The sequence below is a fragment of the Euprymna scolopes genome, chromosome 12 (genome assembly GCF_053919585.1).
Source record: "Euprymna scolopes isolate OS-2025 chromosome 12, ASM5391958v1, whole genome shotgun sequence".
Classification (NCBI taxonomy): Eukaryota; Metazoa; Mollusca; class Cephalopoda; order Sepiida; family Sepiolidae; genus Euprymna; species Euprymna scolopes.
Window position 1 is genome coordinate 90,274,909 of NC_136493.1, and position 14,214 is coordinate 90,289,122.

The window sequence follows — 14,214 nt, forward strand, 5'->3', positions numbered from 1 at the left end:
CAGGGTTTCTGCCGACCTGAGAACCTATCTTTCAAACTCTTCAGTTTAACATTTACAGGCAACATGAATTGGTACAAATACTTTGTGGGCGTTACCAAGGCTGCTGCAAAGAAAGTGGGCTCCCTCTACCATACTAGAAAATTACTCACACTAGATTGTATCCTACATTGTTACAAAGCCACAATTCACACATACATTGAGTATTGTTGTCACATCTGGGCTGGTTTATATACCATTAATCTCTCACACTTAGAGAGGGTTTAAAAAAATCTCTCACACTTAGAGAGGGTTTAAAAAAGAGTCTCACATTTTCGATCAAGCTCCAACCTCTGTGCCATCACTGCAGTTTCATATTCATATGCCTGTCTTGCAAGTATTTTAGTGGAATGTGGTCTGAGGAACTCATAACACTTGTGCTCTTTAGATGTACATACTCTCGACTCACCCAACCAGTAGCAAAATCTTACCCCTTCACTGTGAAGGTTCCCTGTTAGAAGCCAAATAGTAATCCCTTACATTCCGAGTGGCAATATGCCTTGTTTGGAGTAAAAAAAAAACAACAAAAAAAAAAAAACAGTATAAAACAGTCTAATAATAATTTATCATCTGCCATACACCATACATAGAGTTTATTCACAGATAACCCTGGTATCCGTGACTTTTTCAATAGTTTAACCTTTATTAATAGGGACCATTTTAGATATCGTCCATAAAAATATAATTGAATATATTTAGCTATAAGTTGCATGATACAGTTGCAGAATAATTAAATTCGATATTTCTGCAGATACAATTTTATTTTTTTAAGATTTTTTTTTTGATAACTTTTGTTTTAAATGTTTCAGTTTTTAAAATTTAAAGAATTAATTTTTTTTTTTTTCTTTTTTTAAGAAAAAAAGTTCAGTAAAAATTTTTTTTTTTTTTCATTTTCACGATCGGAATAAAAATGTATTCTGATGAACTTGCAGCACTTGTGCTTTCTCGACTTACATTCTACCGACTAACCAGACGGGCAGCAAAATTCCACCCTTTCACTGTATAGGTCTATAGATGCTGGAAAGTCTTCTACTCTAATAGTTTCTTAGTTCAGACTGCTAGACTTTGAAATTCCCTCCATATTTTCTGCTTCCTTGACTGTTGTAGTAGTAATCAGGTCTGACTAGACCCCTTTTCCACCACAAATAAATAAATAATTTAAAAAAATTCAAATATGCGAAATAAACTTCGTTTGTTTACACAAATAAACAAGTAGCAATGAAAACATTTTTAGTGTCCGAAAATCGTGTCTTGGCAGTCAGATTTTTTATCAGTCTAAAAGTTATTTTTAGAATGTTCGCTAAAAAAAGAAGAGAATGACATTTGTTTTTTTAGTGAGAAACATGCTTGTTTGTGTGTGTGCGTGTGTGTGTGTGTGTGTGTGTGTGTGTGTGGTGAGAAAAGAAGTGAAAAGTAAATGTTTCTGTGCGCGGCTGAATATTTGCATTATTTTCTCTGTGCGTATATGTGAATAGGTGTGTTTCGTCATGCTGGCGAAAGGAAGTAGCAACGAAGACGTTGACAAGAGAATGAGAGGATGAAAAAAGCTTGCTCAGCGTTTATGTATATTTTTTGAGAGGCTACCAAGCAAGCTAGAAAAAAAGGTTTGAAAATTAAGTCTTTCTTTGAGCGTTGATTGGTTAAAAAGTGCACGTCTTTGTCACGTGGTATGCTTTCAGCTACGCCCGCCTAACAAAACACATTTTAAGTTTTTTTTTTCTTCGCAGAATTTGCGTGGGTGTATTTCGTGAAATCTTTGCGCCTCTGAACGTTATTAATTTTTTTTTGCGCGCGCGTAATTGGATTTTATTTATTTATTTTATTTTTGTTAACAAATTAATGTTTAACCACACACTGTACTAACCTGTAGAAGTTTAAATGTAATGTGAACAGACAATTTACTGCTCAACTCCCCACAGTCTGCTGTTAGACACGATTCCAAATATGCCTTGTTTGAGATGAAACTGAGTTTTAAAAATATCGTTAGAACAAGACAGAATTAGAAACATTTTTTTACAAATTTTAATTACGTTTTCCAAACAAATAAAATAAGATAAAAACAAAATCAAGCTACGTCAACTTTCAAAAGTGTATGAACGATGCTAAAATAAAGGGAATTCTAATGAGTTTTTTTTCTTCTTTAATATTTTGGTGGTTCCTACGTGAATTTCAAATGACTGGATAAGTGGACACGTGTGTGCATTGCAGGAATCGTTGTAGCATTTGTCATTGGGGGAAGGAATTAATCGTTGAAACATTTCCCTATCTCGGGAATAATAATAAGAGAAAGTTTTGTTTTTTTCTTTTCTCTTGAAAAAAGTTGTCACTTTTTCTTTGGCGAGATTTCATTGACTCACATTTTGGAAATATAAAAGAATGATGTATATTATTTTGAGTGTGTGTGTGTGTGTGTGTGTGTGTGTGTGTGTGTGTGTGTGTGTGTGTGTGGTGATGAATTGGAAAGATATTTTGGATTTATTGCCTTCTAAAGAAAAATGAAGCCATATTCCTGAAGCTGACGAAGAACTGAATGATTGAAGCATCACAAGAAAACAATAAAAAAGGGCAATTGTTTGTTTAGCAAAGAAAATGGATAATAATAATAATATAACAACTATAATAATAAAAATAAGATAACAACAGCAATAATAATAATAACGTTGAGATGCATTCATTCAATTTATGCATTAAGAGCTGAAAATGATGGAAGCATTACGAATTGATGATGGGACAAATAGACAGTTCACTCAAAACGACATGTGCATATCATATCTAAAGAAAATAGAAAAATGTGAACCGTTGGGTCACCTATTAAGATTAACTCCGATTATTAGAATCGGAAAAAAGCTCTTTAAAAAGTGAATTAAATTTGAAAAGAAAGATAAAATCTAAAATAAGCCTATTATTTTGTCTCTCTTCCTTTTTATCTATCTTCTTCCTTCTTTTCCCCTTTTTTTCTTTATTTCTCCAATCTTTTCTTTCTCTCTCCAATCTTTTCTCTCTTTTTTTCTCCTCTTTTTCTTCTCTTTCTCTTCTCCTTCTCTTTCTCCCATTTTCCCTTTCCCTCTTTTCTCCCATATTCCTTTTCCCTCTTTTCTATCATCTTCCCTTTTCCTCCTTTCTTCCATCATCCCTTTCCCTTTTTACCTTTTTCTCTCTTCCTCCCTTTTCCATCCTTTCCCCCTTTCTTTCCCCCCGTTTATCTCTCTCTGTTCCTCATTTTCTCTTTCTCCAGCAAGGAGTTAAATAGTATGATCACTGAAATGATATTCTGTTTTTTTTTTGTTTTTTTTTTTTTATAACGCACTATTCTAATCTTTTAAAAATGTTGTTCAAGTCCAAACTAAGTAAACAGAAACACAGATGAAAGAACGATAAAAACGCTATAACATAAAAGCAAGACTTCAACAACATAGAGTGAGAGAGGATGAGAAAACACGTTTCACGCCTGATACTTAGTTAGAAATGTGTTTCTTTGTGAATTGTAAATTACAACTAAGACGAACGATTAAACCGATTTTTTTTTTTTTTTTTTTTTTATTTTAGGTATAACTATGCTCAAAACAAAAATATTTTAACATGTATTTTGAAATTTATAGGAAAAAGCCTCTAGGAAACAAATGTTAATTAAATTAATTTTAGTAGCATAATAGATGAAAAAGTTTCAGTGTACTGAAAGCATAACAATATAGCGTTGGTTCTCTTTGGTACACAGTATCCTATTGATTTGCAAAAAAAAAAAAAAATTATAAACTTACCTGAAAATAAATAAAAAAAAAAAAAAAGATTTTAAATCTAAAACCTTTACCTGATTTATTCAAATGTTAAAAAAAAAAAAAAGAATAAAAAAGTTCTTCAACTTGTGATATTGATTTAATAAAAAAAAAAAAAAAAAGATTAAAATCAAAATGGTTGACTGCAGCTGAAGGAGGTTCCATGCCTAATCTTAATCCAAGGTAGGATTCGAGTTCAACTCCTTTAGCATTTAGATTCCAGTAATTTAGGAAAGAGGAGTGATTATGACAAAAACATTTGGATGACTGAGACCTGGATTCGATACCACCTGTTTCATCTTTTATGACAAGTGTGTGTATGTGTGTAACGTAGTCATTAATACGCAGGGACTCAACATGTTGTAGACTCCGTCACAAGGAGCATAAGAAAGGAAGAAGAAAGAAATTCAATTCGCTGTTTCAGATTTTAACAAAAGACCTTCATTCCTCCTTCTCCAGCCACGCGTAACTTCTTGTCTTGGCTGTGACATCACCCACGTGTCTCTAACGTGATCTGTCTGCGCACAGGTTCTTCTTTTCTTTCTTTTTTTTTTTAAATCTATTTTTCTTCCTTGCCGCAACATAATCTCGCACATGGGTCAATCATTTGTACACAGCTGTTATACGCACATCCATATTCTGCTACGTAGCAGTCAAATTACTAAGGTCAAAACTCAAAAATGTCGCCAACCTAATAGACAACAAAATGTTGCATCTCTCTGCATGTTTTACAAGTATTTTAATGGTGAATGCTCCAACGAACTACAAACCCTTGTGCCCCCTCGATGGAAATAAACCAGACAAGCATCAAAATCCCACCCCTACACAGTAGAAATCCCTAGATGTAAGAAAGCCTTCTACTCTAATAGTTCCTTCCCTAGGACTGATAGATTTTGGAATTCCCTTCCGGTTCCCTGCTTCCCTGACTGTACTGACATGCAAAAATTTAAGTGTAATGTAAACAGACATCTTGCTGCTCAACTCCCTACATAGTACCCCTACAAATTATGTCCCAGATAGTAGACACCTACATCAAAGTGGCACTGTTTTATTTGGGATGAAAATGCAATAAAAAAAAAAATCCTTTGAAAATGTAACCTTCGAATCTCCATAAACTCTTATCAATCAATTTGCTTTTGCTGCGATTTACAATGTTTTTTCTTTTGTTTGTTTGTTTTTTCACATAAATCAAAACATAATTTCGTTTTAAATAACTAATTACAAAAACACTATCCTGCCAGAGTTCAAAACCGGTTTCAAAACCTAGTCGGTGATACCTTTTTCTCCTCCCTGCAGCTTCTTTCCCACAGAAAAGACGTTTCAAGTCTGTCTCTGCTCTATCGTTATTTCCATGGCAAGTGCCCGTCTTAGCTTCGATCTATGATGTCCCCCTCATCAAACTTTCACAATAAACACTCCTCTAGCTAAAAACTACTATCAACAATTTTCCCCCACTCTATCAGTGTCTAAATCTAAATGTGGATTTCATGAACAAAGTTTATTTCCTAGAACTGCCCGCCTGTGGAACTCTGTTCTACTGACCTACTTTCCAGCTGACTCTAATATTGTTGTCTTCAAGTCCAATGTAAACAAGTTCTTGTTGAGCCGTTTTCTTAAATAATCAAATTATACCCCATTCTCAGTGCTAACGATTATTACACTGCCGTACACTCGTTAACCCTTATTCTTGAAAATAAATCAATGAAAACTGTAAATATTATTTTAAAATGTGCATCTGTTTCGATCAAGAAAAAAAAATTACAAATACAAAGTGAAAAATATAATTCTTTTTTCTACTCTTTTTCACCCACAAACAAGGCATATTGCCACTTGAATATAAGGGTCTACTATTTGGGATTGTGTAACAGGAGACCTTGGTGAGTTGAGCAGCAAGGTGTCTGTTTACATTACATTTAAACTTCTGCAGGTTAGTACAGTCAGAGGAGCAGGAAACAAGAAGAGAATTCCAAAGTCTAGCAATCTGAGGAAAGAAACTATTTTCGACATCTAGGGACCTCAAGAGTGAAGGAGTGAGATTTTGCTGCTTGTCGGGGTGGGGGATACAAGTGGTATGAGTTCATCAGAGCATAGTTCATTAAAGCACTTGTAAAACAAGCACAGGAATGTGACATTGTGACGTTACGCCAACGTTATAAATAGAGCTAAAAACATTACCGTAACAAAATAATTATAAGAAAGTCCAAATAGATCAGTCAATAGAACCTTCAACAGAACATCTCACGGTTTTGGTTTCCAGTTACGGCATCCACTTTACTTGTTGGGAATTACTTACTGTTAATAGATATTCTCCATTTCTCAAAGTAGTAAAAATGAGATAAATTTTGTAATGTATTTATTTAACTTTTAAGAATTATGACTGACGATAAATCTTACTATTTTTATAAGATATTTATCAGGCCTGACGTTACCTAGTATCGAATGAAGGATCCCATGTCGTTTTACACCCGGCCCATAACAAGATGTTACTTGTTTTTATTTCTTTTTTTATCTATGTAACTAGCCTGGGTGCCCGGTGTTGCCCAGGTGTTTGGAGGTGTGTGTTGAGCAAAAAAAAAAAAAAAAAAACAGTGGTAGTAGGCAGGTAGGCTTGAACCCGTACCATGAAGGAGGAAAAAAACGTGACGTTTTTGCCGTTGCGTCCATCAGAAAACCGGAAGTGGCAAAGGTTTAAGTTAAGGCTGATCAATTGAAAAGAGGGATGACTTTCAAAAATATCGGCAAAAAAAGCGACCCTTCCTTGTAAAAAAGTGCCCAGTTGAGGGTGAAGGAATTAATGGTTTCAGCCAATTTTTCGATATTTGTTGTCCGAAGGGTTGAGCTTCAAAACGATACCGATCTATGAAAATCCATTGCCTCTGTCGAAAGTTTTAGGCAGACATACACATACATACATTTAAACAGACAGGTGAGATTTATATTATAGATTATAAAACTTTGTCGACCGTCCGGGGCGTCCTTGCTTACTTGAATCTTGTATTATAATAAAGTCGTATTGTTGTCTGTCTGTTTATTTGTTCACATTTTAATTAGTATGTTCAAATAATACACTGTTTTACAAATTAATTTTCATATTGAAAATGGACTTACAGACACTTTTATTCCCGCATGATATATATATATATATATATATATATATATATATATATATATATATATATATATATATATATATGCATTCAAAAGAAATCTACATTCGATGAATACTCGAGTTCATATTACATTAAAGAAAATCTATTTTAATAATTAGCTCGATTTTATTGTAATAGAATCGTTTTAATTGTTCTATTTAGAAATGTTATCTGAAGTTAATTTATTTTATTTTCAATTATTAATAGTTTACAACAGGAGCTTTTAGAACCGGAAGTATGCTTATTTATAGATAGACATCTTCCTTTATTCATAACACATCAAAGGATGATCTATGCATCCTGAAACACAAACAGAACAAATACAGTGTCAGAAGTGCAGCACTACTAGACATATCTAGTGCGTATCTATCTAATTTACTTAAGCTATAAGAGTTATTTCCCCTTTAAGCTATGAGAGTTACTTTGCGTTTGATTTTCATAAACCAAGATGGACGTGTCTTTACTAAATCCAACATGTGGTCACTTTTCGTAGCAAGGTAGGATATTCAGTTTGTCTTAAATGACTAATCCCTCTGCCTGGTGGCAAGATGTTTCGACTGGGCAAGGCCAGGTACATGCAGCTAGTACGTTTGAAAAATTCAATTTCTTTTGGATGGGAATCAGCATTGATTGTGTCGGAGGGGGTTTAATTTATTTGACATTTTTCTTTTCAAATAAATTTTGATAAATTAAGAGTCTTTAATTAATTAATCTTGAGGCATATTTAGAGTTTCCCTGTAATCAATGACTGGCATGCCCACTCCCAGCCCTGAACCCTTCGCTTTTATATTCTTTTTTTTTTTTTTTTTTCTCTATAATTTTCAAGATACATGAAATAAAGTAAAACGTAACTCATGTTTATGGATGTCCAGTGCAAACATAGACTCCACAATATCATATACCCACCCTCGCTTTTGTATGATATAAATCTCACCCAAATAGGATATGCTAGCAGGGTGATCCGACGTTGCCTGGGATTGAGTAATGCTCAACAAATGTTTCACACTCCCATATTTTCATTGTCATAAAAATCGGTGAATGCGACCATTTCTCAATCAAATCAATTGATTACCTGCTTTAGTTGGGGATCCACCGTGGTGCACCTGGAGGAAGCTTCACATGCCTCACTGCAGTAACTTAGTCCACAACATATTGTAGTCCACATTGCACTGTAGAGAACCTACTGTTAATTTTATGAAAGTATTTTTACATATAATATGGCTTTAATTAAAATTTAGAATGCAAAGGTCAAGTATCATGGTGAAATTGTGCTTTAAACAAAAACATTCATTTAAAATGCGCCCCTGTCATATCAAAGAACCTACTGTTGATTTCAAGGTGTTAACTTTGGTCAAAATCGCCTGTTCCTTTTGCATCGGATTCTTTTCGATTATCGATACTTATCAAAGACACTCTGATATCTGGCAATGTTCCTAGATTGGTTTGAACCTATCTAAGAACATTGCCAAATACATAAAGTACATCTGTGTGAAATTTTATAAAAATCGACCCTGCCTGTGAAAAGTCTATAAGGAATGAACTCACACACACACACACACAAATAAAGTTCCTTTTATATAATAGTAGACATTTGAAGTTTTAAAGGATGCTTAGGAGAGTCCTTAGAGATAAAACTTCCATTGTCTTCCCAAAAGAATTTTATATTATATAGATTTCATCAAAAAAAAAAAAAAAAAGGGGGGGGGGGATATTTTTGAAATTTTAATAACCATACCGCCCATTTAAAGATCAGGAAACACATAATTTTTACGTAAGAATACACTTTTAGATTTTATGTAGATTCTCTAACCTTTCTTTATATAATGAACATGATAAGATTACACAGGTACACAGTCATTGAATTTTATATATATATATATATATATATATATATATATATATATATATATATATATAGAGAGAGAGAGAGAGAGAGAGAGAGAGAGAGAGAGAGAGAGAGAGAGAAGGATAATGCATGGCTATTTGCAGACCGACTTACAGTCTTTTTCGTGAAAAACGTTACAAACATGAGAATAGACATTGCTTAGCCTCTTTCAACTTTGACAATGGCTACTAGGATGAAGTAGTCCTTGTTCATATTGGATGTTGCTCTGACCATGGAGTCGTTTGAAGATTCCTTAATGTTATGAGAGTGCTTATTAACTAATTTCTTGACTAAGCCCCACACATACTAGTCCAATGGATTAACATTTATGTGAAACCATGTCAGCAACTATGTGATTGGAAAAAAAAATTCCGTCATCCGTTCTTGCGTTGTTTGAGTCTTGTTCAAACCGATCATTTTTGATAAAGGACAGAGGATTGTCCGAAATATTAAAATAATATAAACACCTATAATTTACCCACTTTTATCTTTTTCATTGGCTATTTATTTATTTATTTTTTTTCAAACGTGATAAAATTTATCATTTGTAACCGAGAAATGTATATGATCTCATGTATAAACACTTATATTGTAAAATAATATGTTGTGTATATTTTCATCAGTGTTTATTTCAACAATGCTCAATACATGAGCAGATCTTAGTAGTAGTGTGAAAGTATATTTATGGCAATTCAGCTCCAAGTACACAGAAATGTTTATTTTATTCCCGAGAAAAATCATTAGATTAACTGCAGGCTATTGTGTGTGTGCGTGTATGTGTATATGTGTATATATATATATATATATATATATATATATATATATATATATATATATACAAATGCATATGCAATATATATATATATATACACACACACACAAATACACACACACATATATATATATAAACATACACACATACATATATATACACACATAAACACACACATTCAAATTTATATACACATGTTTATTTATATATATATATATATATATATATACACACATGTATATATATGTGTTCATACGCATGTCCACATATATGTATATATGTACACACATACACACACACATGTACATGTTCAGATACATATATATATATATACACACACACACACACGTTTAGATTTATATACATGCATGCACATGCATGCCCATTCATATATATATATATATATATATATATATATATATGCACACACACACACACACACATATTTACATAAATCAGCTTCAATCATACAGAAATGTTTGTTTCATTCCCAAGAAAAATCATCAGACTAACTGTAGGCTATTTATGTGTGTGTGTGTGTATATATATATATATATATATATATATATATATACACACACACAATATACACACATGAAAATATTTGAATAAATAAACGACAATCGTTACATGATACTTAATCATTGTTGTCTTTCATTCCCAAATAAATTTACTCTTTCGTTCTATTATTCTTATTGATATATAGATCCTTATTGATCATCTATATATTCTTGTTATGCTCAAGTCATCAAATGTATTTTTTAAAGACAGTGGTAACCAGTTTAACGTGAGCTCATAACGTTCACCGTATTAGCATCTTATTAATGATTTGCCTCTATTTTCGCTGCTGCTGTTGCTGCTAGCACACATTGTTGAGTCCGCCGACTGTATCTGCCCTACCTTTGCCTGACTGCTCTGGAAGCTTTTTCTTCGCCCAGTCATGCGAATACTACTGCTCCCACTACCGATACACAACCACCATAACGACTGCCATTTAGGTAAAGAAGTCCACAGAAGTGTCTACTGCTATAATACATTTTCATTTCGATATCATACACGGTTGCTTCGGTAATGCAACCAAGTGCTGTACAACACTGCAATCACTGTGCAGTAGCCAGTGCCTGCAGTCGCTAAGACACAGTTGTATGACGCGAGTCCTGTTGTAGTCGCTTCATCAACCGACAAAGACTTGAATATTGTTTCAAATTTAAAAAAAAAAAAAAAGAAAAAAAAATTGCATCTGCAGATATGAAGAGGCGGAGAAGGAAAAAGGATATTGACAATCTTGTAAATAAAGGTGGGTTTGTCTTTGATTTACTTTCCTTGTGATCAAAATTCAGGTGTGAAGTCCTGAAGGAACAGAAATAAATTTAAAATTAAAATTAAAAAATTAAAAACAAAAACAAAAATACTGAGCTATCAATTTTTTTTTTTTTTTTGGTTTGATGTTGTCATATTTCTGTACCTTGTTTATCTTAGATATACCTTAAAAGCCTGTCGTGATTCATTTATAATGTCAATCACTGACAGCTAGTATGGCATAAAATCTGTTTACTGTGTGTGTGTGTGTGTGTGTGTGTGTGTGTGTGTGTGTGTGTGTGTGTGTGTGTGTGTGTGTGTGTGTTGGAAGGGATGCCCATCGATGCGAAACGACCAGGGCAGATGAAAATAACAATTACCTCAACCATCATCATTATTCTTCCATTTGTTAGAGATGCAGCAAACATCAGGGGCTGACACTGTCACCTGCTTTGTATTGAATGCAATATGAGTGTTAAAAAAATACCTAAGAAAAATTATTACCTTATTTTATTTATATTATATTTTCATATGCAGCCATTGTTGGCATTTGTTTTTGTAATGCGTTCTTCATTCTCATTCATTTCATGTGACAATTTTGTTGTTTTGTCTATTGAGCTATGGTAACCACTGTCTTTAGTCTTTTTTTTTTAAACTATTGTCTGTCATGTGTTTGTATATTTTAGTCTAATTCTGTATATTTTTGTTCTTTTCTTTTTAGAAATTAACATGTGCTACTGTGGAAGAGGTCGTCACACTGGCTGCCTCGTGGATAAAAGAGACAGCATTACATCAATCAGCCGCGGATGAGATTTATACACGTTCTGCCTGTCAGCGGCAGCTTGTTTCCTCCACTATCTTCATTCTTTGGATCCACATGTATCTGCTGATATAAACAGTGGAGGACAATTGCGAAAACGTTTCGTTGGAGTGTGATTTAAGGGAGGATATAACAAAAGCGTGTTTTGCTTTGTTTGTTTTGGTGAAATTTTTTGGCAGTCCATTTTTTTTTTTTTTTTTTTATACCTGTCCAAAACATATCATCTTTCGTGCTATTTCTAAACTCCCTTCTCTACTTCGTCTGTCCCGCCTGCCTAATATGCAAAAGTCTTTCGTTTCCGTCAGTGCATAGTCACAGATGACTGACCAACGTTGAGTGATAATAAAACAACAACGCTATTTTGTCTTCGTCTCAGGAGCTGGCTCTCCCCCTCACTGGTGTGTCTCATTACATTGAGGGGGAGACATCTCTTTATCAACATGATTACAAAGCCGAAAGGCAGTATAATTTACTCAAGAAATAATGTACACTATATTGACTGTGATCTTTAACTAATACACCAAACTTTCCAAATCAATCGACCATTTATTACACATGAATCAATATTCATTTATCGAAAATGAATTATACTTGATCTCAGTTTATATTTATTAGAAGTTATTTTTTTAAAATAAAATAAAAAAAATAATTCACGTCAAGATAGACCAATGAAAATTATATATTCATCAAAGTCATTCCTATTTAAAAAAAAAAAACAAATAAAATTACGCATCAGTACCTTTGACACAACCACGATCAACACTTTCACTCTGATAATATATGTGCACCATTTGTAAAAAAAAAAAAAAAATTAAAAAAAAAATCTTTTCACTTCAAGACGTGTTGTTTCACAATTCAGGTTCCCCATCCACAATACCACCACCACCACCACCACCACCACCACCCAGCCATATCATGCCTTTCAACTGTTTACAGAGGTTGCGATCTGTAAATCGCAAATTGATAATCATTTCCTGTCTCATTTATTTATCCCTGGTTTTTCTGTTCCATGGCCGGCTTGAGTTTGAGCAGCAACTGGACAATCGGTTTAAGAACAGCATTTTTAAGAAGAAAATCTCGAGTGGTGTTGTATATTTTGATCAGAAAAACCACTCAAACAGTGTCATTCCAAAGTTGCTGTCATATGAGAACCATGTCAAAGTCCATCCTGCTAACCTCACAATCAAACCAATACCGGCACAATTCCATTCACCCAGCATCAACCACTATAAAACTGCTATCACCACCACTACAACTAGTGCACCACTGGACAAAAGTTGTTACCTCTCAGCGTACAACGTCACCAACAATACATTCCACCGGATATCCGATGGTATATTCATTTATTCGGCTTATCTTGATGATCGGCATTCAAACAAGTTTGTCCGCGTTATGGCCATTATTGCACAACGTAAACAAAAACTTCGATTCTTTTGCCACTTTCCCGATAATCGTTGGACCAACGTCATAGTGTATCAAATGTGTGAAAACCACAACAAACATTTCGGTGGCTACATAATGTCTTGTCCATTGCCCTCTTCAAAAAGCGGACAGCAAAATCTTGCATGTTTCGTTACTATTTCTTTGCATAACAAACCGAAACCGGATGAAAATCTCTTCATCCCCATCACTCGGATCCAACAGGAAGAAAAGCTCTTTGAGTTTGGAGTTTGCATCCCTCCTGTCTTCGGAGACATATCGAAAGAGCATTTAGTTGAGTACATTGAACTGTCCAAGTTGTTGGGCATACAACACTTTTTCTTTTACAATTTTAGACTGTCCGAAACAGCGACACGTGTTCTGGAATATTACGAGAAGCAGAACACAGTCACGATCATCCCTTGGAAGCTCCCTAGTGAAGTGCATGATAATAGCATCTGGTATAACGGACAGCTCATTGCCCACAATGATTGTCTGTATCGCTCAATGAGTTTAGTTAAAATGACCGCTTTCAATGATCTGGACGAATTCATCATTCCTCACAATGGGACCACGTTGACAGATTTTGTGAGCAAGTTGAGCGCGGAAAATATCTGCGGATTTTCATTTTGGAGTGCATTCTTCGATCCCTCCACTGGGCGTCCTCACCCTTCTGGATTATTTACAATGAGTCAAACTGGACGCTCAGCTAAGTTTAGCCAAGTGCGGACCAAAGTTTTAGTGAACCCACGAAAAATTTTTGAAGTTGGAATTCACCATGTAAGCAAACCAAACGAAGAATATTATAAAATGTTGCGCGTTGACACGGACATCGCCTTCTTGCACCATTACAGAAAGTGTGTATCCAATTATGGCATGAAATGTGATAAATTTATACCGGACAGGACCATATACAAATATTTTGAAGATTTGAAAGAGGCTTTTGACATGCAATTAAATCTAATTCACGTAATAAATTCTACTGCATAAATTTTCTGAAAATTTTGAATTTGATTTGTTCTTGTTCCGATCCGTTTCAATCCCGATTGTTTTCCTTCTTA

At 34.0% G+C, this 14,214-nt stretch overlaps 2 protein-coding genes across 8 annotated transcripts in view; both read left to right on the forward strand.

Moving 5' to 3' along the window:
* The window catches only part of LOC145291417 (beta-1,4-galactosyltransferase galt-1-like), a 308,485-nt gene extending 294,330 nt beyond the window's left edge, over nucleotides 1-14,155 (forward strand). For 4 of the 6 annotated variants that reach the window (XM_080137237.1, XM_080137234.1, XM_080137239.1 and 1 more), the window contains exon 2: nucleotides 11,636-14,155. In XM_080137237.1, the coding sequence (XP_079993363.1) occupies nucleotides 12,515-14,143 (1,629 nt within the window). In that variant the 5' untranslated portion in view covers nucleotides 11,636-12,514 and the 3' untranslated portion in view covers nucleotides 14,144-14,155. Of the gene's footprint in view, nucleotides 1-10,523; nucleotides 10,913-11,635 lie in introns of those variants that run through there. The other 2 variants (XM_080137233.1, XM_080137240.1) reach the window with 2 other exon arrangements.
* The window catches only part of LOC145291416 (activating signal cointegrator 1 complex subunit 3-like), a 958,449-nt gene that overhangs the window by 529,916 nt on the left and 414,319 nt on the right, over nucleotides 1-14,214 (forward strand). The window lies entirely within an intron of this gene.